Source organism: Colius striatus, chromosome 11 (genome assembly GCF_028858725.1).
Source record: "Colius striatus isolate bColStr4 chromosome 11, bColStr4.1.hap1, whole genome shotgun sequence".
NCBI lineage: Eukaryota > Metazoa > Chordata > Aves > Coliiformes > Coliidae > Colius > Colius striatus.
The window spans coordinates 17704617-17732161 of record NC_084769.1 but is presented as its reverse complement, the minus strand read 5'-3'; the positions used below and the strand labels follow the sequence as shown (position 1 = coordinate 17732161).

The 27545-nt window shown below is 57.9% G+C and overlaps 4 protein-coding genes across 8 annotated transcripts in view; 1 reads left to right on the top strand and 3 right to left on the bottom strand.

The window, feature by feature from the left end:
* TTLL4 (tubulin tyrosine ligase like 4) overlaps window positions 1–314 on the bottom strand; it is a 29428-nt gene extending 29114 nt beyond the window's left edge. The window contains exon 1 of the mRNA XM_062004637.1: window positions 239–314. The gene's annotated coding sequence lies outside the window, so the exon portion shown is untranslated. The remainder of the gene's footprint in view (window positions 1–238) is intronic.
* Window positions 315–404: 90 nt separating this feature from the next.
* Window positions 405–13411, bottom strand: STK36 (serine/threonine kinase 36). Of its 4 annotated transcripts, XM_062004665.1 has the most exons (26): window positions 13139–13411; window positions 12176–12316; window positions 11461–11538; window positions 10939–11069; window positions 10457–10706; window positions 9976–10069; window positions 9543–9712; window positions 9210–9409; window positions 9005–9131; window positions 8752–8895; window positions 8307–8486; window positions 7992–8092; window positions 7590–7695; window positions 7062–7203; window positions 6650–6777; window positions 5951–6055; window positions 5622–5720; window positions 5326–5420; window positions 4956–5019; window positions 4667–4774; window positions 4465–4534; window positions 3249–3425; window positions 2703–2850; window positions 1908–2067; window positions 906–1652; window positions 405–818 (listed from the first exon to the last, which is right to left on the bottom strand). In XM_062004665.1, the coding sequence occupies exons 1-26, from the start codon at window positions 13220–13222 to the stop codon at window positions 612–614; spliced, it is 4056 nt and encodes a 1351-aa protein (XP_061860649.1). In that variant the 5' UTR covers window positions 13223–13411; the 3' UTR covers window positions 405–611. The 4 variants fall into 4 exon arrangements, with proteins under 4 accessions (XP_061860649.1, XP_061860650.1, XP_061860651.1 ...); XM_062004666.1 differs by lacking the exon at window positions 5622–5720; XM_062004667.1 differs by lacking the exons at window positions 5622–5720; window positions 5951–6055.
* A 137-nt stretch (window positions 13412–13548) lies between these two features.
* On the top strand, window positions 13549–20668 carry RNF25 (ring finger protein 25). The gene is made up of 10 exons (XM_062004763.1): window positions 13549–13596; window positions 13703–13777; window positions 13873–13975; window positions 14064–14131; window positions 14850–14919; window positions 15031–15102; window positions 15762–15902; window positions 16665–16754; window positions 17415–17549; window positions 17666–20668. The coding sequence occupies exons 1-10, from the start codon at window positions 13559–13561 to the stop codon at window positions 18356–18358; spliced, it is 1485 nt and encodes a 494-aa protein (XP_061860747.1). The 5' UTR covers window positions 13549–13558; the 3' UTR covers window positions 18359–20668.
* LOC104550580 (mitochondrial chaperone BCS1) lies at window positions 15445–27368 on the bottom strand. Of its 2 annotated transcripts, XR_009819451.1 has the most exons (9): window positions 27286–27368; window positions 26023–26399; window positions 25065–25204; window positions 24780–24974; window positions 24383–24446; window positions 23970–24139; window positions 23376–23493; window positions 21982–22454; window positions 15445–15462 (listed from the first exon to the last, which is right to left on the bottom strand). XR_009819451.1 is itself a non-coding variant. In XM_062004765.1 (8 exons), exons 2-8 carry the CDS (start codon window positions 26340–26342, stop codon window positions 22202–22204), a joined length of 1260 nt encoding a protein of 419 aa, XP_061860749.1. In that variant the 5' UTR covers window positions 26343–26399; window positions 27286–27368; the 3' UTR covers window positions 21816–22201. The 2 variants fall into 2 exon arrangements, 1 of the variants encoding a protein (XP_061860749.1); XM_062004765.1 differs by lacking the exon at window positions 15445–15462 and having other exon boundaries at window positions 21816–22454.
* Window positions 27369–27545: the final 177 nt, after the last annotated feature.

Sequence of the window (27545 nt, the reverse complement as noted above, 5' to 3'; positions counted from 1 at the left end):
GAGGCCTGCGCTTGGGCAAGGCGCAGCCTCGGGGCCTGGGCGGAAGCCCGGCCAGCGCACGGGGCACGCTGCTGCCGCCGGGAGCTACGGCAGCCGGGAGAGGGAAAAGGGGGGGAGGAGGCGAACACGAGCCTCATTGCCCGGGGGTGGCAGCGGGGTGCGGGGAGGACGCCCTCGCCACGAGAAGAGCCCGCCGCTCGGCCGGGACCCCCGCGCGGGCCGCCGCCGCCCTACTCACCGCGGCCCCGCTCCGCGCGCCGCCGCCCGCCGTTACCATAGGGAAGCGCGCCGCCGCGCCACGTGACCGCGCCTCCCGCCACCCCGCGCGCCCGCGGGCCGCCCGCCTCCGCGGCGCCCTCTAGCGGCCCGGCGGGCACGGAGCCTGGGCGCCGGCGTCCGCCGCGGGGCGGCCCCGGCAGGGAGCGGCGAGGGGCCGGGCCCGGCGCTGCCCGGGAGGCCGCCTACAAAGAGGTGGTTCCTCGCAGCCTACAGGCGCGCTCCGAGGAAAGGCTGGTGGCGGGAGGGCGCCCCGGTAAAGCCGAGGGGCAGGGTCCCCTCGAGCGAGCCGCGCGCGTCCCGCGGCCCTGTGTCCCGTGCCGAGGCGCCGGCCCTCAGCGCTGGTGCGGGGCCGCAGCCCCGCCAGGCTCCAGGGGGCCGGCGGCGTTTCCAGCGCCGGTGCTGCACTGAGGCGTGAGGAGGCGAAGGAGCTTCTGGCAGTGCCGGGTAGAGGACGGCCGCGGGCTGCCGCCGGCTGCGGGCTGCGAGCCGGCGCTGGCCAACGCGGCCAGCTTCTCGGCGGCTCCCAGGGACAGCAGCACCTGCGGAGCAAAGACAGGGACGGGAGTTCCCCGCCAGCCTGGCCCCGCCGCACCGGCAAAGGAGCTCAGGTCCCTCCCGTGCGGTACCTGCTGCACGCCGGGGCGCCGGCCCAGGGCCCGCAGCGCGACGAGGGCCGCCTCCCGCACGCTGTCCTGGGGGTCCCAGCAGGCCAGCTCCAGCAGGAGGGACGGGGCCCTGCTCTCCATCAGCAGGTCGCCCAGCTCCGCCCAGCGCCGGGCCAGGTTGCCCAAGGCCGAGGCCGCGTTGCAGCGCGTCCTGGCCCGCGCGTCGCTCAGCAGCCGCGTGAGCTGGGGCACGGCCCTGCCCAGGAGCGCGGCCGGCGAGCAGGCCTGGGAGGCGGCGTTGCCCACCGCAAAGCTCGCAGCCTTGCGCACGCTCTCCTCCGGGTCGGCCAGGCACCCCAGCAGGCTCTCCAGCAAGCCGGGCTGCCTCTGCAGCGCCTGGGGAAAGCCGTGGTCATATTGAAGCAGGTTGCCCAGCAAGATGCAAGTTTTGGCCCGGATTATGTATTGCTGGTGGCCAAGCAGGCTGGGCAGTGGCTGGTCGGCTACATCTGAGCCCCTCAGGATCTTCTGGAGAAAGGGCAGGTGCTCCGGATGGGCCCGGGCCACGTGAGTCAAGAGACATAGAAGGTCAGTTGTGAGCTTGAGGCTGCCTGAAGACAAGGCAGATGTCAAGAAGGCAATGATGTGCTCTGAGGCAGCAGCTTCCCTCACCATTTGGTCTATGACCTGCTCGTCAGACACAACGAGGTGGCACAAGAGGCTCATGGGGAGCTCGGCGTACGAGAAGGGCAGATGGTGAGAGCAGGCCTAAGGAGAGAAGGGAGAGAGTGGTGCTGAGTGCTTTGTCCTCATGTGTGGGCTGAGCTGAAGGCTGCCAGAAGGCTGATGGAGAGCTCAGGTGCTAGCCAAGCTGCTCTGAGGGGCTCACAGCACCCAAACAATAGGCCTGGGTGAGCAGAAGCCACCAGCACAATGTGAAGTGGTGCCAGGCATCAGCAGCTTCAACGTGAGGAGATGTCTCCACAGTAGTGGGAAGGAAGGGAAATGCAGGGACACGGGTACCTGCAGCAGATGGGCAGGGATCAGGGCATCTCTCACAGCCTCCATCACCAACACTAAGGTGTCTCTATCCGCATCCAGGGCAAAAGGGAAACAGAGGAGCTGGCAGGCCTGGATCACCACAGCTGGGACAAGCTCAGGGTCCCCATCCTCTCCTGCTTGCCTGAATTTGTTAAGAGTACAGAAATGGTCATAAAAACATCATAGAATCATAGAATGGTAGGGGTTGGAAGGGACCTTTAGAGATCATCTAGTCCAACCTCCCTGCAGAAGCAGGGTCACCTAGATCAGGTCGCATAGGAACATGTCCAGGCAGGTCTTGAAGACCTCCAAGGAAGGAGCCTCCACAACCCCTCTGGGCAGCCTGTGCCAGGGCTCCCTCACCTGAACAGTCAAATAGTTTTTTCTTATGTTTAAGTGGAACTTTTTGTGTTCCAGCTTCATCCCATCACCTCTTGTCCTGTTGCTAGATACAACAGAAAAAAGTGCTGCCAAAACCTCCTGACATCCACCCTTTAGATATTTGTAATTGTTAATAAGATCCCCCCTCCCTCTCCTTCAGACTAAACAGCCCCAGTTCCCGCAGCCTTTCCTCTTATGAAAGATGTTCCAGTCCCCTGATCATCAGGACAAGATGCAGAGAGCACTTCCCATGCCAGGCACTAAGGAGAGGCTCAGCAGGTGAGCTGTGCCCTGCAAGGGCAGATCAGGGACTTCTTGGCCCTTTGCCTGCTCATGACCAATCCCTGTTCATTCAGCACCCGAGCTCTGCCTGCTTCAGCCCTCCCCACGACTCACGTCTGTGCCAGGCATGCCAGGAAGTGGGGGGACAGCAGCCTCTTCAGTGTCACCATGAGGACCCCATGGGACTGGGTGAGCTGAGGCAGGCACCGGTGGGACTCGCGAGTGAAGGCAAGGAGGGCCAGGCTGAGGAAGAACAGAGTGCCTGCAGGAGATACAGCACAGCAGAGGGGCAAAGCTGGGCAAGGCTGCACTGGCTCCTGTCTGCCTGAACTGCCTCAGGGCTGCTCTGGGGTGGCTTCTGTGCTTCCCTGCCCAAAACCAGACCAATCTCCACCCACGGTTGGTCACATCTACCAGGGCGAATGTTCCTGCAGCACAGACACTGTTTCTTGTGCCTCCACAGGCAGCTGAGCTGAGCTGCTACTGACTGGGCACAGCACAGGCCAGCCCAGCTCTCTGTCCCCAGGGGACAACAGCAATCCTCGAGAGAAGCCCCTTGAGCCCTCTGTCCTCAAGGACCAGACGTGGACAGAGACAGACATGTGGGCAAGTCTGAGGGCAGGGCACGGAACAGGGTTGAGGGCATCCCACAGCTCCTACCTTGAGGGGAGAGGAGGTTCCAGTCTGGCTCTGCCACGGGGTCACCTGCCCCTGGGGAATCTCCCTCCAGTGCTGCTCTGTCACTGCCCACATGAAGCACCGCAGCAACAGAATGCCACACCACGCTCCACAGCTCCGAGGCAGCAAAGCCCTGCTCCATGGCCACATGCTCCTGAGGTGGGGAGGCAGATGTCAAATGGTTTCCTGGTCCCCTATAGCTCCCCAGGGTTCTGGTCCATGGCTCTGCCAGCCCCATGGTCCTCAGGAGGTCATGGCTGGACGGACAGGGCCCAGGGGAAGGAGAGGGGGCCAGGCAGTGTTGGAAATCAAAATCACTTGACTGTAAAATATTAGTCTTAATTGTGCAAAATCAGGGTGAGTTGAGATTCTTTAAAGCTGAACAACTATACAGTGCTGAGGCTCAAGGCCATGAACTTCAGAGTGATAAAGCACTGGGAGTCATCTGGTGCTGAACAACAACATAAACTACAAGGGGGAGGTAATGGTCCTGCCTGAAGATAACAAAAGCCTGGAGACACTGATGACACCCAGGTACAGATAAGCTAAAAAAGCTAAAAAATCTGTACTCTGTGACTTCCAAAAGAAAACAGAAACCATCTGGAGACAGAGAAAGGAACACCTCAGACTCAAATATTACGACTGGTTCAGTCGTGACCAGAGGGGAGGGGAACTTGGATTGTGAGGATGTAACAATCCCAAGGACTTCTGTGTTCAGGACTGCTCTCATAAGAGGGAGTCCAACATGAGCTGCAATAAACTGACTCTGTGCTAGAACCTACAGTCTGAACTCTTCTTTACAGCCGGAGGCTCAGACTGGACCCAGCTGCACCTAGACTCCAAGGGGCTCCAGTCCAAACCTCCCAACTTGGCAGAAGCCTTATAGGAAACTCTGGCACCAAGCAGCTGGCAGCCCTGCTGCACCTGCTGACTGTGCCAGTCCCACGGCATGTCAGCCCTCTCTCACTCCAGTGTGGCTGTGAATCATCCTCCCCTGACCACCACTCTCGCTCCAACCAGCCAGAGCTCCACAGACAACCCAGGGACATTAGGTGACTCCCAAAGGGGTTACAAAGCTCAGCCAAAGCTGCTCAGTTCCCTGGTTTGCCTCAGCCTCCATCAGGCTCACACTCAGGCTTTTTACCCCCACACCTTTTGGACCAGGCAAACAGGTGAGCAGAGATTGCTGATACCTGAGAAAGGAACTTCAGCAGGAGGAAAAAGAGCCCATCGTAGAGACCAGCACCCATTGGTGGGGGGACCTGCAGCTGTAAGGGAGAGAAGGGGACAGGCTGGAGTTAGGGACCAGGCCTGAGGGCAGCAGCACCACACCTGCACCCTCCTGAGCTCACATTCGGACCCCTTCCACAGTGGGGTGACAGCATGTCCCCAGCCTGTACCTCAGCAGGTGCCCTCAGTGCATTTGTCACCACCAGCAGGATCTCTTCTCCAAGCTCCAGGGCCACCCCACGCTGACTGAGCTGTGTCAGGAGCAATGCTGCAGCACCCTGTGGGACACAGAGAGCTCAGCACCCTTGGGACTGTCCCATCTGCCGGCTCAGTGCTGAGTCAGTGCTCCCTCAGCCCAGGGCAGGGCTAGCCGGGCTGTGCCTGCCCCCATCCCACTGTGAGCGAGCAGCAGTAAGACCCAAGGGGCATGTAGGGCTCTGGGAGGGTGGGCAGACTTACCACAAGGGAGACAACAGGAGACTTGGTGAGGAGATCCACAGCCATGATAACCACCTCCTCAAGCCTGAAATAGAGATGTCAGGGGAGAGACACCATGTTCCCACAGCTTCATAGCACCCAAATACCCCCAGGCAGGGCTGGGAAGCAGCCACCTTGCAGGAGTGAGTCCTGCTTCACAGCTCCTCTTTGTCCACACTGAGTCCTCTCCACACTCCCAGCACCCATCCACACTGCTCAACACCCTGCTGGTGTGCCTGGACCAGAGGGATGAGTGGGAGCAGGAGCCCAGCTCTGAGCAGAGTGCATGACAGAAGGCTATTCAGGGGAGAGCATGTTCCTCTCCCACCCACGAATGAAAGTGGGTGCTTACCTGGGAGGAGAGGCCTGGAGCTGCAGGGTGAGCAAGGCCAGCAGGTACAGAGAGGCCTCACGAGCTGCTCCCTGGGCTACCTCCTCCATAGGGACCTGCCAAGGGAGCAGGAGTCACAGGGGAATGTCAAGGCTGAGTGGGGAGGAGGTGGTATTTCTGGGCCCTGGGGGAGGACTGCGCTCTCCAGACTAAGCTCCTCCAAACTCTTCCTCCCAGACATTCCCCAGCTTGGTCAGAGAAATGTGTTCTGTTTGGCCCCACTCCTACCCCACTGCTGGGGCTGTGGTCAGTCCTACCTCACCCTTTGAGAGCTGCATGAGGAAACCCCACAGGCTTTGGCTTCTTCCCAGGTGCTGGCACAGGCTCAGGCTGGCATGGCAGCCTGCGTAGAAGACCTGGGAGGCAGAGGGGAGAGATGCATACCAGCCCTGGGGACGGGGGTGTAGTGACCAGGCCCATCCTGCTCACACTCCATGGCTACTGTGGGCTCATTTACTACATAACTGACACCTGAGATTGGAGTCATTGAAGCCCACAGGTTCCCCTTCCCCATGAGCCCAACACCAGACTAAAGGTCTAGGCACCTCCCTCTGAGCACAGACAGATAAATGGATGGGGCCATTACCTTCAGCACGTTCAAGGAGCATCCTTGGTGCTCCAGTCTCCCCAGCAGTCTCCCAAGCTGCTGTCTCTCTCCCTCCATAAGCTTTTCAGCAACCTCCAGAGCAATCTGCAGAAATCAGCCTGTTTTGTACCCTGGGTACCTGAAGCACTGCACAGACTTAACAAGTTGAATGCTAACAACAAATTAATAAAAGAAGGCATCTGCCTCTGTAGGAACACACCTGTGTTCACAAAGGGATACCCATCTGCCATGACCCAGCATGGCTTTGATGTAGTCCCAGAGTTGAGATGAGGAAGCTGAGATTCCTTTCTTTCACCTCCTTGTTGACTCAGGGTTGAGTCAAAGGATCAAATGTAAATCTGTGGATCTGTATTTCCCCTTATTATTGTCTGCTCAATTTCAGATTCCCTACACTTCATATCACTGTCACAGAAGAAATCTTCATGTTTTCTCTGCATTGCCTAGTTCTTTTCTTAGCCCATCTCACAATTCAGATCCTAAGTGTGAGTCTCTTAATTGATTTAGGAAACCTTAGATTCCCAAAGTTCAGCTGTTGGCTGGGGAGAAGTAGCCTGAAAATGCCAGCCCTGCTGACACCAAAGCCAGAGTATCCCAGCCCCTCCACTCTACCGCTGAAAAAGATTCTCCTGGCAAGGAGGGGACCACATCTCCTTGCCCTGCAAAGAGAGCTGGCCTGACCTGCTGCTTGGCTTCCCGACTGCTGTTCCTCTCCAGGGGGATGCTACAGGCAGCAGCCAATGCAGCTGTGAAGAGGTCAGCCACACATAGGCTCTGGTCATGGGCTGGCTTGGCTTCCACTGCTGCACCTGGACAGGGACAGAGCTTGGGAGACATGTGCTAAGGGTGAGGGATGCTGAGGGCAGCAGGATGGGGTTGGAAGCTAAGAGAGGAAAAGTCAGGCTTGTGACACAAGGAGGGCGAGATCTGGGTTTGAGGGAGAGCCCTGGTTAGCAGGGGTTTGGGCAGATAAGCTTCAGCCACCTCCTCATGTCAACAGCACTGCAATGGCAGTCAGTGCTCTGGGAGAGCCCAAGGGCAGGAACAGGAAGGAAAACCCCAGAAGGAGGTGGTAAGCTGTTGCCACTGCTACCTTGCAGAGCAGGCTGCTCTGAGATGGATTCCTGAAGGAGTCTGTGCAGCAGGGGCTGATGCTCCTCTCGCAGGCTGGCATAGAAGGGGGCAGAGACAGAGGGGTACATCGCATCCAGACTCTCACAGAGCAGGGTGAAGCACTGAGGGAGACACAGGGGTTGCCATCACCACAGACTGAGGGTGGGAGCAGAGAGAAGGAGGATGGGGGAAGAGGCTCTGGGGATACAGCAGAGATGGGAGGACTCCTGTGCTCGAGCTTCAGGGACCTCCATGTGTCCTCTGTTGGGAGCCACATATGGTTGAGAGAGGGGTACATATGAAGGCACAGCCAGGGAAGGGGCTCCCTCAGAGACCTCTTTTCTGCACGATCCCCCTAAAAAGCCCCAGTGGATAAGACAGCTTGTCCTGACAAGAACGCATCAGACCCCACAGCTGGGAGCAAGGTCTTCAGGTCCCCCTGACCACACACACCCAGTCCCACAGCTTTGGCCCTTGGGAAAGGTGGTGGAGAGAAGGGCACTCTTACCAGGAGGCTTTGCTGGCAGAGTGTCCTTTCACTGTCGGCTGGCTTGGCCAGTAGTGCTGGCAGCAGGGCCAGGAAGCAGCCAGCACTCTCCTGGAAGGCCTGCAGGCTGTGGGGCAGAGGAGAGCAGGGAAACATGGGCCCTGGGTGTGAGGATAGGATCTGGCCAGGCCCATATGGCTGAGACTAGTGGAGCAGGCAGCACACAGTAGCAATGTGAGCTGCTGTCAGCCAGCAGCACAATTAGGTGCTGGTCAGCTGTGCCTCCCCCTTAATTAGGCCCACTGACAGAAAGTGCTCCTAAGAGACAGCTCCAACCACAGAGTACAAACACCACCCTCCCACCTACTGCTAGGTCCTCAAAGTGGTCATAAGATACCTCAGAGCACAGAGGTTTGTCCGTACCTGTCTTTTCGTCCACTCTCCTCCAGGCCCCAGCATTCACTGCTGAAATAAACTGTGGTCACCATGAGGAGGTCTGTCAGCACTGCGATACACCAGGGCTGCTGCAGGATCCAGAAAGAAAGAGCAAGTGGGGATTGTCTGCTCACCATCCTACCACCACTATGGTGTGATCCTTCCCTACCAGGACCTCTTGCAATGCTCCTGGAAGAGGCACTGGTCCTGTGAACCAGCTCCAGCAGGATGTGGGAGCCTCCTCAGCACTAGCACTCTGCAGTCCTAGAAGGCGTCCAAATTTCTGTGGAGCTTTACACCCACCTGCTTGGTGCTCCCAGTCTCCAGGATCTGCTTGGCTATACCCAGCAGGGACACAGGCACATTCAGCTCTCGGCAGAAGTGGTCCAGCAGCTCAGAGTCACACTGGGTAGCCAGGAGGTTGCTCATGACATGGAGCACAGGACGGAGCTGGGAGGCTCCCTCCAGCATCCCTTCCAGCATCTGGACACAGAGAAGCCGGATGAATTCATGATCAGTAGCAGTTTTGGCTTCTCCATCAGCCATGGGGCAGTCCTTCCACCCATTTAGGTAGGGGACAGCAGGGGAGCAGATGGCAAAATAAATGGAGACAGCTTCAGCTCCTAGAGAAGCACAGCACTTTTTTGCTGGCTGGACTGAGGACTCTTGCAATGCTCCTGACCCAGTCCTGCAGAAGAAGGTGGCATCTGTGTCCCCTCTCATAGCTGCCTGGGCGAGCATCCCTCACCTGCTGAGCAGAGGCTGCCAGGCGGGCCTGGACACGGTGCCGGAAGGCTGGGTCCCTCAGGAGGCTCAGGGGCACACTCAGCTGCCTGGATGAGGGCTCCGTGGCCTCAACCAGGTGCTGCCACTCCTCGTCGCTCTCCAGCTCCTAGCCATGAGGAAGAGAGGATGTACCACAGGTCCTGCCTGCCCCAGGCTCTCAGTACTAGCCCCTGCGGACTGGGCCCTGCTCTCCTCACCACAAGACATCCTCTTACCTCACTCTCCAGGTTCACGGTGTCAATGCTACCTGTGGCCTGGGGCTCTGCCCTGGCAGCACCAGGCTGTGGACGGGCACCTGCTCCGGCAAACTCCCGCTCGTAGTCCTGAGTGATGCTGTGTTCCCTGCCAAGGAAATGGAGCAGTCAGGGAACAGCCCGGCCTTCTGCTCCTCCTCCCACCCCAGCCTCGACCCTTCCTTACCGTGGTTTGGGAGGAGGCTCCTCTAAGACCCATTCTGCTTTGCTGCTCTTTCCTTGCAGGACCCTGGGGTTCTTCTCATTGGAGACAGCCGGTGGCTGCCCCTCCCCAAGGGCTGCCATCCCCAGAGCTGCTCTGGCTCTGTGCCTCGGGCATCCTTTCACAGAGCCCTTCTTAGATGCATCACCTGCCTCCAGTTGCCCCTGGGAGATGGCAAAGAAGTTTGGTCACAGCGAGGTTACTCAAGACAGACAGATGAGTCCCCTAGGCCCCACCACCCCAAGGACCTCACATCTTGTGTCCCACAGTCAGGAGAAATCCCACATTTCCCTCCACCTTTCTCTGTGCCTCCTCAGCCATCTTCTGCCGGGCCTTTCTCAGAATCCTGGACTGGCCGCTCCTGGGGGCCATGGAATGGGCTTGCTGCTCCTTCAGGGCCTGCAGCTCTGGGGGCAGCTTGGTGGTGAAGGGGTTTGAGATCCCATGCTCTTCTGTGTCATCAATCACTGGGAAAGCAAAGGGAGAACTTCAGCAGCAGCTCTCCCTTGAGACACAGGGAGAGTTTATTGGCTCTGGGATCCCAGAGGAATCCTGGGGGCTTGAGACAAGCACAAGGATAGGAGCTAGAGTCAGGACTTAGAGAAAGCTGAGAGGAGGGAGGCAAAGACCAGAGCAGTAAAAATAGCAAGGCAGGGTGGTCCTCTCAATCTCCAGGCTGCAGGAGAAGGAAACAGACCCGGCCAGCACTGGAAAAAGAGCTGGTACTCACCAGTAACCCGTCCAGCAATGAAGGGGTGAGAGAGCAGCTCCGGCCAAGACAGGCGCTGGCGGGGATCCTTCATTAGGAGTCCCTGCAGGAAACTCTACAGGGCAGCACAGCACCAGAGTCACTGACACACGCTGAGCACCCACCAGTGAGCCCAGTGTACCCACCAGTCTCCCCCAGTGAGGGCACCTGAGAGGCCTGCAGTCCCTGCCTGGCTCTGGGAAAGAAGTGGCCCTAGTGTTTGGGGCAGATGGGATGTCACTTCCCTCTCCAGTAAATCCCTCCTCTGGGCAGTTTCACAGCTTGTGGGCAGCAGTAATAAGGGTCTCCCTCCCAAGGGGCCATGCTCTCATCCCTTCTCTATGTTCTGAAACCCCTGTTAGGGGACTTAAAACCTAAGAGTGACCCACCAGGTCAGCAGGGGAGGCCAAAGCTGCTACTGCACTAATGGTTCCCACCCCACACGTGAGGTCTTCTCCCTCACCTTGAAGATGGGGCTTATGGCCGTGGGCCATTTGACAGGGTCCTTGACGATGAGGCTGACGAGCTGGAAGATGCTGCTGGTGTAGAAGGGAGGGGTGCCCACAAACAGCTCGTATAGGATACAGCCCACAGACCACAGGTCGGCCGTGTGGTCGTACGGTCGCTCCTCCACCAGCTCAGGGGACATGTACAGCGGGGTACCCTTGATGGAGGTCAGCACCATGGTGTGGATGCTCATGGCACGGGCAAACCTGCTCAGAGCAATGCACAGATGGCCAGTTCAGGCCGAAATATCCATTGCAGCTCCCAGGGAGATCCCTGCAGGTTCACCAACACCTCTCCACTGTGGAGTCCAAAATCCCCCTTCCCTGGTCAACCTTGAAACACACACAGAACCCAGGTCCCCTTCCACATTGCTCCCTCTACAGTACCCAGGATACCCCTTGGCTGCCCCAAGGCCAAGTGTCCCCCTGGAGCACCCACCCGAAGTCACAGAGCTTGACGCAACCATCTTTGCCCAGCAGGATGTTCTGGGGCTTCATGTCTCGGTGCAGGATGCGGTGGGAGTGCAGGTAGTAGAGAGCAGAGATCAGCTGGGCAGCTATGGTCTGCACCTGAGGAGACACCGGAGCCCTGTGTCCCACGGTGCCACCAGCTGCCACAACCATGGGGTCCCTTTTCGCCTGGCTCCCCCAGTACGCCCCCTCCTGCCTTTGCCTTGTTTGGAGCAGGGACCACCCCTAGCCATGGGCCAGCAGCTCCTTGGAGTAGGCAATGGGCAAGGTAGCAACCTGGCACTGTGCCCCTTGGAGAGAGAACAGAGAATCCGAGGTCCTTGCCAGAACCCCCTGTCCCCCAGCACAACTTGGCTACATCTCCATCCCTTTCAGAAGCTCTGCCCTGAGGGAACTCTCTTCCTCCTGGTGTCTCCTGGCCTGCAGGCAGACAAATCCTGTTCTCTCCACCCCACAGCAAACACTTTGTGGCCACAGCCATGGCAATCACCTGTTCCTCAGGCAAGCTCCCATCATCCTCCAGGATCTGGAAGAGCTCCCCTTCTGCATAGTCAGTCACCACCACCACCTGGAGGGAAAAAGCAGCGTGCTGAGTCCAGGCATTCACCCAGCCATATCCCCACCCTGGCCTGGGGACTGCCATCAAGCAGGGAGGAAATCTGAGGGCTGAGATCTAGGCTGGCAGAGAGTCCCCATGGCTGCCCTGGCACTTACAGACCTCAGACAGACAGCAGAAACCAGAGTAGAGGGAAGGACAGGACAAGCCCAGCACATAGAATCACTCCCCTGAGTTTGTTTTGAATCTGCTGCTCAACTACTTTATTTCATGCCATCCCCGTGTCCCATAGCACAGTCTTCAGATCTTTCTTACCATACTCTCTCTGTGAGAGTTTAAATCAGTGAAAAGTCAGTCTCTGAAGAGGCTGATGAGGTGACTGAAGGGTTACCCTCACCATGGGATCCCAAACCACTCATCTGGCATCACACAGCCCCACAAAGCTCCTTCACCTCTGCATGTGACCCAGTGCACCCCACACAGCCCAGACAGGTGCTGGGTCCCCACACAGCTCATACTGCAGGGCTCTGAAAAACACTGACCAGGCCCTGGGAGAGTGTCATCAGCATCTCCTGAGAAAGGGGTACCCATGACAGCAGGGTCCCTCCCCAATCAGGCAAAATCATCTGCCCAAAACAGTCCCCCTCACCTCCTTGTCAGTCTCAAAGCTGTCGAGCATCTGGATGATGTTGGGATGATGGAGGCCTCTCATGATCTCAATTTCCCGCTGCAGGTTCTTCAGCTCCTTCTCAGATCGTCCCACCTTGGGGATGAACTTCAGGGCCACCACCTTTCAAAGCAGGCAAAGCAGAGATCAGAGCAAGCTCCCACCCTCCCTGACAGAGGCCACATTCAACCCCCATAGGACTCAGCATTGTCCAGCTGAGCACACCAAATGAGATGTTTGCTCAAGGTACGCCTTGAAGCTGAGGCTCCCCCCAGGCCCTTGCCCATCCCTACAGGTGCTCACAGTACTTTGCACACTGGTGTTTAAAGCAAAGAAACTTCATGAGTGAGCACTGACAGAAACACAGGACAGAACCTAGAGATGCTGGTGGACCACAAGGCTAACAAGAGCCAGCCGCCTCTCCTGGCAATGAGGGGAACTAGCAGTGCCCTTGGCTGTATCAACAGGCAGGAGTTAGAGGGAAGTGATTATTGCCCTTCATTTGGAACTTCTTAGACCATGTTGGCAATACTGTTGCCAGTTTTGGGACTGGAAAGAAATCAATAGGCTGGGGTGGGAATAGGAGAGACCAGCAGGATGGTGAGGGGACTGAAGTACATGGGAGGATGCCACAGGGATTAGAAACTGAAACAGGGAAGCTTCGATTTGATATAAAGAAAAACCTGTCCACTCTAGGCACAGTCAAGCACCAGTTGTGGGGTGTCTGTCCTTGAGGTTTCACAGGCCCTGCTTTGACCAGGAGATGGACTACTGAACTCCTCTGCTCGAACAGAGGGAGCTGGCCAGGAGTGACAGCAGAGAAACGAATGAATGCTGAGTCCCAGAGGCCTGGCAGGGCCCTGGAACCCAAGAGCCACTAGAAACCAGTCCTCAGTGCCTCAAGACAGACCCGCGGGCCCTCTGCCCTGCCGCGTCCCTCCTCACCTGGGCGCTGTGCTTCCGACGCCCCTTGTACACACGTCCGAAGGAGCCCTCGCCGATCATTTCCAGGACGTGGTACTTCTCCATGGCGGCCGCTCGCGGGGCTGCCGAGGCAACGCGGCCGGTGAGGAGAAGCGCTTCGCCCTCTCTCCCCTCCTCTCGCCCCCCGTCACCGGCCACCCAGCCCGGCTGCGGCGGCGACCGAGGCAGCGCCAGCGCCGCGAGGGCAGAGCTGCACCCGCTGCGATCGCGAAGGGCCGGCGCTCGTCCCGCCGGCTGCCCCGCGGCTGGGTCGCGCCCCCCGCGCTCCGCTCCCGCCGCCCGCCCGTCGCTGCCCCCGGGCCCGGGCCCGCCGCCGCGTCGCCTGGCAACCGCCCCGCGCGCGCGCCCGCCGCCCCTTCCGCTTCCGGGCCGCGCGGGAACATGGCGGCGGCCGCCGAGGAGCCGGAGGCGACGGACTGGTAACGCCCCACACAGCCCCGTCCCCGCTCCCGGCGCCTCGCTCCCGCCGGGCCCCGCGGGCGCCGCCGCCGCCGCCTCACCCCGTCCCGCACCCCCTCCCCGCAGGGCGCTGCCGCCGGAGGTGGAGGTGCTGGAGTCCATCTACCTGGAGGAGCTGCGGGTGGCGCGGGGCTGCGGCAGGTACGTACCGCGGCCCCACGCCTCCCTCCCCTCCCCGGCCCGGCCCGGCCCGGCCCGGCCCGGCCCGCCGGCCCTCACCTCGGCCTGCCCTGCAGGTGGGAGCCCTGGGAGATCAGCATCACCCTGCACCCCGCCACGGCCCAGGACCAGGACTCCCAGTACGTCCGCTTCACTCTGGTGCTCTCCGTGCCCCCCCAGGTAGGCCGCCGGCCCCCCGCGCCCCCTTTCCTCCCTCCGCCTTCCTTGCTGTGCTCTCGGTGTTTCTTGTTTTGTTTTGTTTCCTTAGTACCCCAGCAAAGCTCCAGAGATCTCGATCAAGAACCCACGGGGGCTGTCAGATGAGCAAATTCAAAAGTGAGTGCCAGGAGAGCAGGGAGAGGGTGATCCTTTCTCCTGGAGGTCTGGGAAGCTGACTGGTGGAAGAGCCTTCTCTGGAACTCATGTGGCTCCCCACGTCTATTTAACAGATACTTATGGATCCCTAAATCATCTTTTCTATTAAATCTCCTGGGAGCCACCAGTGCTGAGTTTAACACTGAGGACTCCACCCTGTGGTTGTTCTCCTGGGGTCCCACCAAAGTGTAATCTATATCCCCTGGGCCTTTGAAGCTGTTGGTCTTGCTTTGCCAGAGGTGGGACTGATCCCAGGCCCTAGACAGCCCATTGTTGCCTTTGTAGTCTTCTCCTTGGTGCAGCAGAGTGTGTGTAGAGAGACCTCGGTACCTGCACAGGAGTAATGTGGCTCCCACCAGGCTTGCTGAGGGGCTGCCGTCAGATAAAGGAAGCCTGAGATTTGCCAAAACTGAAGGGTACTGGGTGAGCTTGAGCTGAGGCAGTCAGCAAACCTGCAGCTGCAAAGCCTCCAAGGACAAAGGCTTCCTGTGCACCAGCTGGTGGGGAGCTGGGAGAGCATGTGAATGTGTATGCACATGTGCCCATCCCCTGCTGCGGGCAAAGCCTGAAGAGCAGCGCTCTAGTTCTTCCCCCTGTCATTGTGGCAGGGTGACAGGTACGTGGGACAGTGAAAAGGTGTGGCTACGTTTCTGTTAAGCATTTTGCTTCTTCACTGTAGGATTTCCCAGACCCTCAGAAGTGTTGCTGAAGCCAGGCTGGGGACAGAGGTGCTGTATGAACTGATTGAGGTGAGAGCTGGGGGAGCCACAGACACTGGTCCCTAAGTGCCCAAGAGGTGGGACAGCCCTGAGTCCGTGGGCAGGCTACCGAGGAAAACATTTGCTTTAATGCTTCCACAGAAGGGAAAGGAGATTCTCACTGACAACAACATTCCTCACGGCCAGTGTGTGATCTGCCTCTATGGATTCCAGGTAGGCAGGAGTCTCCTGGCCTTGCAAGCTGGCTGGGAAGTGAGGCAAGACAACAGGGAGCCAGCCCCCCTGGTCTGTAGGTGATCCTGCAGAGCATGAACCTTCCTTGGGCAATATACGCTGCTCTCCCCCAGCAACGTGAGATTACCGCTGCAGAAACAGGGCCCAGGGCAGCCAGTGGTGCTGCAGCATCTCCAAGGGAGTGGGCAGGGTCTGGGGATAGTTGCTGATGCGTCTTGTCTTCCCTGCATTGGTCAAACCTCAGCTGGAGTTCAGCACAGGGGAGTTGGGAGGGCCTGGAACACATTTGTGCAAGGACAGGGGAGCTTGCCTTGTCTAGATTGTGAGGAGAGGCAGTGCCTGCCTAGGAGAGAAGAACATGGCACGTTGTAAGATTGCTGCTTACACAAGAAATTGGTCACAAAAAACTGCATCTTGACATTAGGAGTGTTTCTCACACTTGGAACAGGGAGCAGTGTCCCAGTGACAGCTGAGCAGGTAGAGATGAAGCCCAGCAGAAGACAGGATGTGGCTCTGCCAGCAATGGCACCAGTTTCCCACTGCCAACACTGATGTGGGAGTGAAAACCTACCTCAGCTGGGGACACTATGCAATGATGTGCTCAGAAAGTCTTTCAAGCTGCCTTTTCTCCTCTCCAGGAGAGAGAGGCCTTCACAAAGACTCAGTGCTACCACTACTTCCACTCCCACTGCCTGGCCCGCTATGCCGAGCACATGGAGGAGGAGATCCTCATGCAGCAAGAAGAGAGAAAGCAGCAGCTGCAGCCAGCCCCCAGACAGGTACTGGCCCCTGGGCTCCCTCCCCTGGCCCCTGCACAGGCCTTCACAGTGCTTCTGTTAGCCCTATCAGGACATGCAGCAAAGGCCAGCCTCAGTGCCATGCCCACACTGAGAATCAGAGGAGGGATTAGAGCAAGTGATCAGACCAAGGGCCCTTTCCATTCGAAAACACCCTGTCCGTTTTTAGTGCTTTAGCAGTTGGTTATTGGATCTCTGGGTCAGCATCTGCCATGTGAGGGGGCAGGGGAGTTGCATATTTGGACTTCTAGAACCACACAAGTTAGACTTCCCTAGTCGAACTGCAGGGGTTTGCAGCAGCATAAACATGATCACCCAGGTTCTGGAGTGATGAAAGGTGCCCAAGCAGATGCAAGAACAGTTGTCAGCTGCAGAGCAAACAGCATGGCTGAGTGGGAAACAAGTCAAAGGCTCCTTCCTGCAAAACCCTTTCAAAGAGGTGAAGCCTAGATGACATGCTCCACTTTGCAGTGGAGAAAAACAGATCCTAGGCTAAGGAGGACTGAAGCCATATGTGCTGAAAGAGGTTTCTACACCTGTCAGCTGCTGGAGCACAAATCCCACCATGCCTCATGGTGGAGACACCTTCTGTAGCAGTTGTTGAGACAACAGGCTGCTTTCCTGCTGCTCCTGGGTTTCCCTCCCCTGGCAGATGAGTGAAGAAAACCACCCTGTGTCACTTCCAGCTGGGGCAGTCCAGCAGCATGTGAACTGGGTTTGGCATTATCTCTTGCCTCTCCACAGGCAGCCACTGTGCAGTGCCCTGTCTGCCGGGAGTCGCTGGTCTACGACCTCTCTGCTCTGAAGGCAGCACCACCCCCAGAGCAGCCACTGGTAAGGGCTGGGGCTCACTTGTCTGGGATGTCTGCAGGTGAGGGCTGGGACTCACCTGCCTGGGGTGCCTGCTGGTGAGGGCTGGGGCTCACCTGCCTGGGGTGCCCACTAATAAGGGCTGGGGCTCACCTGCCTGGGGTGCTCACTGGCTGGAGGCCTTCATCTGGGCTGTTAGAGCAGCTCTGGGTGAATGGATGCATGCTCTCGGGCCATTTTGTCCTGTTCAGAGGGCAGTTCACAGAACCTAGCGGTGTGTCTCCTGACTGATGTGTCCAGAAAGAGCAGGTTTAGTTGTATAGCCTAGAGTCCTGAGCAGATGTGCTAAGAGAGAGGTGACTCTGCCGTGGGACATGCCCTTGTACTCAATGGGAAATAATTAGAGTCAGGAGTGACCTCATTGTAGCTGCTCTGCATCTTGCCCCACAGCAGGACATCCCAAGGTGACTGTGGCAGCAGTGGGTCTGCAGTGGCATGCTCCGCCTCTGTCTAGAGATGTCACATGCATCTGTAGGCCTCGTCAAATGTGGCAGAGGGAAGCAGACTTCCTGGGCCTTGTGCAGTCCAGGGAGGGTTTGGGGAGTAGCTCTTGGCACCACCAGCTGCTTGTTCATGCTGGATGTTGAGAGCACCCTTTACCCTGACTTGCTTCCTGCCACTCAGGAGCCATACAGGCCGGATGCCAAGATGCTGCAGCACCAGGAAGAGCTACGCTCCATTTTCAAGAGACAGCAAGAGAAAGGGGGCATCATTGACCCCGAAGCAGAGAGGAACCGTTACTTCATCAGCCTCCAGGCGGTATGGCACTGGGGGCAGAGAGCTGGCGAGGGGGGCCCTGGCCTGCAGGACCAAGCGCTGTCATCTGCTGTGGGACTTCCCTGTCCCTTTCTTCACTGGTGGCTTCTTTCTTTCAGCCTCCAGCTGCTGTCGATCCAGGCCAAGCAGGCGCTGCCTCTGAGCTGCCGGTGAGCACAGGCACCGTGGAGGTTTCCCAGGCAGCCAGCCAAGCTTCGGCTCCAGAGCCAGCCAGGGCAGAGCCCCAGGTGCCTTCTGTGCCCACAGAGCACCAGAGCAAGAGGGAGAGGCACAGAGGGGAGAGGCCAGGCCCCAGAGGCAGGCAGTCGTGCAGTGGCTTGCAGGAAGCAGCAGATGAAGCCTGTTATCCTCTCCGTGGCTCCAGGGGGCCCAGGGGCTTCGGTCAGAGATCGGAGCGGAGACCTGGTGGGAGGCACGGCCCGGAGTTTCCAAAGCCTCACAGCAGAAGCAGAGCTGCTGCCTTGGCTGAAAGAAAGGAGCTGTGCCCTGAAGACCCCTCCCCAGTGACAGAGGCGCTGGACTTGAAAGAGGAACACCGCAATGTGGAGAGATGGAGCCCAGAGGAGGGGGCCGAGGCCCATGGTAGGGAAAAGGAAAACCTGGTGTTGAACCGCAGCGATCACAGGGCACCTCCCGGCTGGCAGGGCCACCACAGGCCCTGGGTTTGTGGGAGGTGGGGGAGGTCCAGGGCCCAAGAGCGTGGTTCCTACCCCAGAGCACCAAGAGGGCGAGGGGCACTCAGACCCAGCGGACATCAAGAAGCCCATCTTGAGAAGGAGAGCGGCTCCTAGCAGTGGTGGCGAGGGGCTGGGCAGAGGGAGGGAGGGGTGTTTCTGGGGAGAACAGTGGAGGTTCTGCTGAAACAGTAGCAAGCAGACACTGCCCATTTGGAGGGAGGAGGCAATGGGCATGTGCCAGAGTGAAGCATCCTATCACCAGTGCTGGAGTATCTGATTTCTTGAAGATCGCATCAGCATTAGCCTCAGAGGATCCAGGGGACAGAGGAAGCCTTGGCCAGTCACCTGCAGCCATCATCTCTGTGAGCTGCCAAGAAACCTGCACTCCTGCAGGGCAAATGAACTGAGCCCAGCACGGTGCCCTGGCAGAGGCAGAGTTGTGGCAGGACCTTCCCTGGAAGCCAGCATCCCAGCAGAACCATGGTGGTGCCAAGTGAGGAGCAGCCTGGAGCTCAGCTGGCTGTGTCCCCCATTCCTTCTGAGCACCTTCTCAACTCCTGTCCCTATTCCTTGGAACACTACTCCTGCAGCCCTTACCACTGTTCAGCCAATGGGCTCTGCCAGGCAGGTCCCTTGGATGACTGGACACTTCCAGTCCCAGCCAGGGAAGGGCTGTCTGGCGGCTGAGGCTGTGGGTTAGCTCTTGCTTCCCCAGGACGCCCAGGTTTAGCTGGAGCTCCTACCCTGTCCTTCAGCTGCTCTTGTGGCAGCAAAAGCTGACAGGAGAGACTTGAGAAGAGCATTCTGCCTTGCAACCTGCATCTGTTGGGGGTCTCCCTCTAAGGCCAGGCTGTCTCCTGGAGCTTTCAACAGCCCGGGGTGAAGACATGCCCCAATCCTTTGGATACTCTTACCCTCCTTTTGTCTTCAAGCTGATCTTGCTTCAAAGAAATGAGGATTTGCTGTATAAACTAACTTGGTGCAGTTCCTTCTGTTGCTGCTTCACAGATTTAAAGTATCCCGCTCCAGAGTCATGACAGGCAATCCCAAGCCTCTGAAGTGGGACACTGCCATTGAATTAATTTGTTGGGTCTTCTCCAGAGCCTGCTCCCTGAGTTTTCTCTGCCCTTTTGTTCCTGTTTGTTGCTGTCTGGAGCAAAGGTTTTGGTCTCTGGTATTGCTCACTCCCCTCCCTGCTCTTTCCACCCAGGGCTGGGGCAGAGGCCTTCACCCTGGCACTCGTGGGTGGAAGGAGGGCTCCCCAGTCCTTGCTTTGCCTGTCTCACTGGGAGCTGTCTGGCTCACACAGACAGCACTTGTTTGTGCCTTGTGCCCCCACCTCTCTTTTGGCCACACATGGGTTGTTTCTGTCTTCCTTCTCCTGCTGAGTGCAGAAATGGCCATGCCACATTGGACTTGTCAGAGCTTTGGGTGAGAGCCCTTGGAAACCAGGGGCTGTGTGCCAGCAGGGAGGGAGTTTGTGCTGCATCTGCCTGGCAGACAATCCTTTGGCACATCAAGGGTGCACAAAAGCTTTCTTGAGTGAATCCTCCTCATCTGCCGCCCTGCTCTCTCCACACCTGGCCTTGTCTGAAAGGGTTGGTTTAACCCACTTCCCAGGAAACTGTGCTTCAGTTTCCAATGTGAGCCTATTTTCATCCCTAATGCTTTAAAAGCATTGCAATTTTTTTGCCCCTCCTTGGTCTGAGCCTGTACTACCTGTCCTGGGCCTGAGGATCTAAGCCAGATATTGTGCCCTGCTCCCTGAAGAGCACCTGTATTTTTCTTCACTGCTCACTCCGTCCTTGTTCCAGCTGGTTTCTGGGTGAGTGGCCTGTCCACATTTCTTCTGACATTGGTGCTTGTTCTGCTGCCTCCTGCCTTCACTTGTGAAATTGCTGTGCTCCGAGAAAGGCATTTGGTTGTGTCCTGAAAGAAACAGAAAGATCTCTGCCCTTGCAGCAGGTGAAGCTCCTTGGCTTCCTCCAGAGGGCCAGGCTTCCTTGGTAGGAAAGCTGCTGTGCTCAGTGTTTGGAGCACAGGAATTCAGCCATGGAAATCAGAGTGAGCAAGGACTTGGGTAACTTAAGTCAAATGCCAAACATGTCAGAGAGAGTTTTTTCTGGAAGTAGGGATTTAGGAAAGGCCCTCACCTTTCTGACTCACTGTCAGCTTGGAGCAGAGGACATTTTGCAACAGCACATGGAAATGAATTTGGGCCAAACAAAACAAACCTCTGGGTCAGAGGGGAGAATGGAGCCAGAACCCTGCCCTGGGGCTCTTCACTTGGTGTCCACCTGCATCACCCACCTACCTCACAGGGCTGTTGTGAGGCTTAACTGGCAAAAGCACTTGGGCTGGGCAAAAGGGTGCCAGCAGTGTCTGTAGCATCTATTAACACTATTAAAGGCAAGCAGAGTGAGAGATGGTGCCTGTGCTCTTGTGTTGTGGCACTGTGGTGTGGGACAGTGTCCCCCTGGCTCTCCATCGCCACTTCCCCATCCTCCCACATTGCAACAAGGCACTGGACAGTTTGGGCCCCCAGCTTTGTGAAATGAGGCTGGCTTGAGAGGCCAACAACAGCCCCCTGCTCTGGGAGCTGCCCTGAGTCACTGGAGACCCTCATTGTGGCCACAGGATCAACCCTTCACTCTGGAAATATTTGTGCACCTCTGGGGTTGCATCAAAGCAGCACCTGTGGGCACTGACCTGCAGCCAGCTGGCACTGTCCAGGCCACTTCTTGTCCCCACACTCCCAGCTCAGCAGCAGCCTAATGGCTTGGGTTTGGATTTGGACCAGCTTCCCCAGCCCCACCAAGGTGACCTAGCCCCCAAAGCAAGGATGTCAACAAGGGGCTGGCTCTGGGAAAGCCGATTTTAGGTCTCTGAAAAAGGGGCTGGGGAGGGGAGAGGCTCTGGCTGGTTTCTGTGGGTCAGTGCCCACAGCCCAACCACTGCCTCCATGGTGGTGGGAAGAAGGTGTTGACCCTGCCTGCTTCGCAGGCACAAGTGCACAAGTGCATTTCAGGCACTTGTGGCTCTGCCAGCCCATGCAGGACTTTTGTTCCTGACAGGAAAGGAGTCCAGTGACAGGGAAAGGCTGGTGACTGCCAGCAGCAGGCCAAATCCCTCTTTCAGGCACAAAGGGCTCTGTCTGTTGGAAGGAGTGGCCACCTCCAATGGGGATTTCTGCACCTTGCCCCAGGATGGCCTGGCTGTGGAACCTCACACTGGGGTTAAGACTGAACTCTTGGGAAGATATTCTGTAACAAGCCAAAGTCTCTCATCTGCCCCAAATGCAGGCCTGCAGTAGCTCCAGGGCCCCACATCTTGTCCTCTGTCAGGAGGGACAGTCATTCTCCCCAAGAACCGTGTCCCCACAGATCTGTGACTTGGCATTGCAGCCCAGTGGGGCAGGAACTGTGGCACCAGCCTGCAGCCCCAGGGATGACAAGCTGTCTCTTGGGAGCTGCTTTTTTTATGAAACACTCTGGATTTGCAGGACTGGCTCTGCTGAGCCCTGGTCAGGAGCTGGATAGTGAGGCAACTAACAGGCAAGAGGACCAGCGAGACAAGAATCACATTGTGCATTTCACAGAGGTTACTCATAATCCAGTGAAGAGTGCTCTCCCTTCAGAGCCCAGCAGCTCTTTAGCAGTGCAGCACTCAAATTGCCTGCCCCAGGGAAGTGCCTGTCTTGGGCAAGGAAGAGGGTTCCCATCTAGCAGCCCACTTACAGCGATCTCAGCAGGAGACCTGTGCGGGCAAGCAGGGCTGGAGCACTCAAGTCCGGGGAGCAGCAATAACCAATCGCTCTCCCTGCTGTAAAGCAGCTCTGACTCTTCCTTGGTTTCAATAAAAAGCAGAGAGGTGAGCAGAGCCCTGGCCTGTGTGGCTGGGCAGCTCCACATCCTTGTCCCAGTCCTCTCAGTGTGACAAGGGAAAGCCGGCCCCTGGTCACAGCAGGATGGAGCGGACGTTTGAAATGGCACCTTCAGGGTCCGTCTTGTAGAGCATGAAGTGTCCTTGCACCTGGGCAGCACTGAGCTGGCTGGAGACGGACAGAGCCTGCTCTGCAAAGCGCTGGGCGTCTGCTGGGGGCTGCGCAGGGTAGAAGCGCTGGAACATGCAGGAGAGCTGCCAGCGCGAGCAATGCCCCACAAACTGCTTCAGGTCCACGCGGCCCGGCCGCACCAGCGCTGGGTCCAGCCTGTCAACAGACACACAGGTGCCTTGGACACCTCATCCAAGGGGCTCTGCAGGGTGGTCCTGCTGGAAGCCCCCCTCCATGCTAGCACAGCCGCTGCCCTGGCTGCAACGTGCTCTGCACTGGGGGAGGGGAAAAGTGGGGAAAAGGTTTGTCCCCGGTGGGGCTGAGGGAGGAAATCAACCCTGAAGTGAGAGACCTGGGAAAGGGCTGGCTTTGGAGGACTGTGTCCTGAGAAACAGCTCTTCCCATCTCTGTCCCACGAATCGCAGAATGGTTGGGGTTGGAAGGGACCTTTAGAGGTCATCCAGGCCAACCCCCCTGCCAAAGCAGGTTCACCTAGCAGGTCTCACAGGAACGTGTCCAGGTGGGTTTGGAAACCTCCAGAGAAGGAGACTTCACACCCTCCCTGGGCAGCCTGTGCCAGGGCTCCCTTACCTGAACAGGAAAGAAGTTTTGCCTTATGTTTAAGTTTAAGCTTCTTTCCATTACCCCTTGTCCCATCAGTAGATACAAACTGGATAAGCAACCTCTGAACAACCCTCAAGGGCAGGTCTGGAGTGAGCCAAGTCTGCCACAGGGAAGGGTTTGGCCAGGTGCTGTAAGCCCAGGCTGCACGTGGGGCCAGTGTTTTACTTGCAGCGTGGCCACAACCTCAAAACCTGTAGATCCCTACAGACAGGATAGCTGGTACAGCTCCTGAAGAGCAAAACCATGGTCTGAAGAGCAAGGAAGCATCTGAGGCTCCAGCAAAAAGAACCCTAATTAGCAGTCAAGGGATTTGCATCCCAAGGGAGGATTTGGGAAACCTGAATGTCAGTCTTCAGTCTGGAGGACGCAAATAGCCCTCCCAAAAGCCCTTCAAAAGAGAGCGAGGTTTTCCCATGCTCCCCTCCTTGTTCCCTCCCGGAGGGCGGCTCTGACCTGTCCACGTAGTTGGTGGTCATGAAGACAATCCTGGCCTCTGTGGAGGCCACACCATCCAGTGCATTGAGGAGGCCGCTGAAGGTCAGGCGCCCCATGCCTTGGTACACAGCTGGGTCTGGGGACAGAGGGGTCTGAGATCATATCCAGCGGTCACTCACCCCACACAGTTTTGACGGCCATCTCCCTTTCACTCGAGGCTTAAGCCAGGCTCTCTGCCCTCTCCTTGTCCCAAGTATGACCCTCTGCCTCTCACTGACTGACAGCACATTCATCTCCTCTGCTCACCCCCACCCCTGGGAACCCATAACAAGAATGAGAGTGAAAAGCCATCCCCCTCCCTCAAGATGAAAATAACTGGGCAAAAGAAGTGTCTTTGCCTGAAGATAAAGGACCCAAATTTCCCTTTGTATAGCCTAGCCAAAACCAGGTGGGATCCAGCTTGGGCACTGAAGCCCTAGAGAGCTGCCCACTGCTGGTCTCTAGTGCTGCAGAACAACCCAGAGTCCAAACCCTTCCCCAGCACAGCCAGCAGACCCCTCTCCCTCCTTCCCTCCCTCCCTCCCTCCTTCCCAGGCACAGGGCACTGCTCACTCTCAGCAGCAAGGTCCCGGCTGACGAAGGCTGCGTCCACATCCTCCAGCAGGATGATGCTCTGCTGCGGTGCCACGCTCAGCAGGTGGTTCAGCCGGTCATCGGAGAGGCTGCGGTCACTGAGGCTCAGTAGGCAGATACTGTACTGCAGCTCCCCAGCTAGGGCTGTGCTAGGAAGGATGCAAACCACAGGGGTGAATCACAGCGAGGAAGCCCAGAGCAGAGGAAGCAGCAGATCTCCCATCCCAGTAGCAGGGCACAGGGATGCTCCCTGGGTGGGGATCAGATACAGGGGGTGAGTGGGAGGCCCAGCTCAGCCCACCAGGCTCACCCACACCCTCTCATCAGAGACTGATGTGCCCCAGAGCAAGCAGCTGCCAGAAAACTGCTGTGAGCCAGTTGGTAATACTCACATGAAGCTGCTTTTCCCACAGCCAGGAGGGCCATACAGCAGGTAGCCTCTTCGGTAGGGGATCCCTAGGAAGACAATATCCTTTTACAGACTAGCTGGGCTGCTCTGAGTTCTCTCCCTCAGAGCTGTGGGGCTGTGCTGAGCACACATAGGGGACACACCAGGGGAAGGCAGGCAATAGCGAAAAGTCTCCTGAGGCATCCTGCCCCACACCACAGGAGCGTCACAGGAGCCATGAACTCTGTGGCTGGGAGTGAACTAAGGGGAGTTTGTCCCTTGGCAGACCCAGACCTGACCTCAGCCCCTGTGCTCACTCATCTCCAGGCCGTGCCCAGTGTCGTGGCAGGGCAAGAAGCCCAGCTGGGCACGTTACAGAGGATGCCCCACTCGAGCCTTGCCTCTCTCGCTGTACCACTTGGGGTTGTCGATGAACTCCTTCACGTCCTGGAGCAGCCTCTCCGCCACACCTTCCTCCAGCACCACGGAGCTGAGCGGCCGCCGGCGGCGAGGGAAGCCAAACTGCCGCCACTCTGCTCCCATGGCCGTGTACATGATGGTCCTCCCTTCCTGCTGCTGCAGCGCCAGCTCCCGGGCTGCGGAGGCAAAGGGTCTCCCGTGAGGCCACGGGTGTCTCCAGGGAGTAGGCTGTTCCCAGCGGGACCCCATGCAGCTGCTCCACACACCTTCCTGGAGGATATTGAAGAAGATCTCACGGTTGGTGCCCAGGGCAGTGAAGGTGACAGACTCCCAGGGGGTCCCTGTGTGCAGGTCCATCATCTGCTTCTCCCTGTTGCGCTCAATGCGAATCCACTTCCTGTGATACCTGGAGCGGGAAGACAGGGTTGGGGGAGGATGGTCCAGCACCACTCAGCTGCACCCATGCATCAAGGTGAAGAGTGTGGGTAGCAGGTTGATGGAGGTTCTCCTCCTCCTCTACTCTGCCCGGGTGAGGCCTCATCTGGAGTCCTGTGTCCAGTTCTGGGCTCCTCAGCTCAAGAGGGACAGGAAACTGCTGGAGAGAGTCCAGTGGAGGGCCACCAAGATGATCAGGGGACTGGAGCATCTTTCTTACGAGGAAAGGCTGAGAGACCTGGGGCTGTTAAGCTTGGAGAAGACTGAGGGGAGACCTCATCAACACTTATAAGTACCTAAAGAGTGGATGTCAGGAGCACAGGGCAACACTTTTTTCTGTAGTGTCCAGCAACAGGACAAGGGGTAATGGGCATAAGCTGCAACGCAAACTTGAACACAAACAAAAACTTCTTTCCTTTTCAGGTGAGGGAGCCCTGGCACAGGCTGCCAGGGAGGGCATTGAGTCTCCTTCTTTGGAGGCTTTTAAAAGCTGTCTGGACACATTCCTGTATGATCTGACTGAGATGAACCTGCTTTGGCAGGGGGAGTGGACTGGAGGATCTCTAGAGGTCCCTTCCAACCCCGACCTCTCTGTGATTCATCTCAGATAAAGATATCATCTCACACCGGTGAATACTGACTCCTCTTGCTACTCTCCATCTCCCACCCTAACCCAGACCTAAGGAGACAGCAGGTTCCTTTCTGCTGCCTCCACAAGCCCCCTAGGTTGGAGTTTCCTTGCCAAAATGAGAGTCAGCCCCCAGACCGCTTTCCCCTGCCCTCCCTTACCAAATGAAATGGTTCCCAGGGCTGGGGACAAAGTCAAACTTGGTGCTGATGCGCCCGCTTTCATGCTGCAGGTATGATGTCTCAACGCTGAGGTGCTGTGTGTGCTTGGCATGGTGGGAGATCCAGTTCAGCAGCCACTGGTAGCTCTTATCCTTGCTGGGCACCTCCAAGGTGATCATATAATGGCGCCTGAAGGCCACCAGCCCAAACTGAGCCCCCTTCCGGGCCAGTGCCAGGGCTGTGCCCACCCCAACGAGGCCAAAGCCAGCCCCAAAGTACGGGTTGTCCTTCAGTGCCAAGACAAAGTCAGAAAAGGGCATTGTGAGAGGTTAAGCAGCTCCTTTCCTCAGCATTGTCTCTGTGCTCTGGAAACAAACCTGCGTGGAAAGAGAAGGGCTAAATGTGCCAGAGCTGAAAGGAAAACCACAAAAGACAAAAGGATACTGCCATGGCTAGAGGAAGAAACATAAAGGATAGAAAATGGAAGGCAAACAGGTGTCTCTAGCCCATCTCTGGCCTCGGTCAGATAAGCTAAAAAATTAACTGTAAAATAAGGAATCAATACCTCATTTACAGAACCTACATTACAAGCATTACAAATACCTAAAGGGTGGATGTCAGGAGCATGGGGTAACACTTTTTTCCAGTAATGGGACATGGGGTAATGGGCATACGCTGGAATACAGGAAGTTCCACTGAAACACAAGGCAGGTGAGGGAGCCCTGGCACCTGCTGCCCAAGGAGGGTGTGGAGTCTCCTTCTCTGGGGGTTTTCAAAACCCACCTGGGCACGCTCCTGTGTGACTTCATCGAGGGGAACCTGCTTTAGCAGGGCCTTGGACTGGGTGATCTCTAGAGGTCCCTTTCAACCCCAACCATTCTACGATTCTGTGAAGGAGCTGAAGGGCATCCCCAAGCTCAGCTGAGAGCCCATTCTTTGCTGCTGGAAATGGGCACACGACTGTGGTGAAAGCAGCATCTCCACGTCTGGATAATGGGCACCAGCCAGACGCTCAGAGGGCTTGGATTTGCCCAGTTCCCTCATCAGCTGCCTGTCAGATGTAGCGGATAAGCGGGAGCCTCCCTCAAAACACACAGACACGCTCTCCTCGCTCAAGCAGTATCCACCTCCCCAGAACAAAGTCTGACCCCACAGCAAGGCTCCTTCCCAGGGCAGAGCATGCCCTCGCCCCAGAGGAAGGCCTGGAGCCCGCGGCAGGGTCCCTGCCCCCCGCCCCGCCTCAGCCCCGCGCCAGGAGCCCACCTGCCCCTCCGGCCAGCCCGGCCCCAACCGGCCTGGCGCAGAGCTCGACTCGGCCGCTCTCCCCCGCCCGGGCCCCGCCGCGCCGCCCCTCACCGCCCGGGCCCCGCCGCGCCGCTCGCGCTGTCCCCGCCCCACTTCCGCCGCGCGTGGCTTCCGGCCGGCGGGCACCATAGAGACGGGCCGGGGCGGCGGCAGGGCCGGGCCGAGCGGCCGGGGCCGGGGCCGGAGTTGCACACAGGGCGACGCGGCCTCTCTCCCGC

Coding starts and splice junctions, on each gene's coding strand:
- STK36 (XM_062004665.1), bottom strand. CDS start 13,222: ATGGAGAAGTACCACGTCCTGGAAATGATCGGCGAGGGCTCCTTCGGA. Junction 8,487..8,751: donor TGGCAGCCTCTGCTCAGCAG/GTGAGGGATGCT, acceptor CTCTGTGTCCAG/ATGCTGGAAGGGATGCTGGA. Junction 2,851..3,248: donor GAACCTCCTCTCCCCTCAAG/GTAGGAGCTGTG, acceptor TATCTCCTGCAG/GCACTCTGTTCTTCCTCAGC.
- RNF25 (XM_062004763.1), top strand. CDS start 13,559: ATGGCGGCGGCCGCCGAGGAGCCGGAGGCGACGGACTG. Junction 13,597..13,702: donor GAGCCGGAGGCGACGGACTG/GTAACGCCCCAC, acceptor CCCTCCCCGCAG/GGCGCTGCCGCCGGAGGTGG. Junction 13,976..14,063: donor TGCTCTCCGTGCCCCCCCAG/GTAGGCCGCCGG, acceptor TTGTTTCCTTAG/TACCCCAGCAAAGCTCCAGA.
- LOC104550580 (XM_062004765.1), bottom strand. CDS start 26,342: ATGCCCTTTTCTGACTTTGTCTTGGCACTGAAGGACAACCCGTACTTT. Junction 24,447..24,779: donor CAAGTGGTACAGCGAGAGAG/GCAAGGCTCGAG, acceptor TTGTCTTCCTAG/GGATCCCCTACCGAAGAGGC. Junction 24,140..24,382: donor TGTGGGAAAAGCAGCTTCAT/GTGAGTATTACC, acceptor CATCCTTCCTAG/CACAGCCCTAGCTGGGGAGC.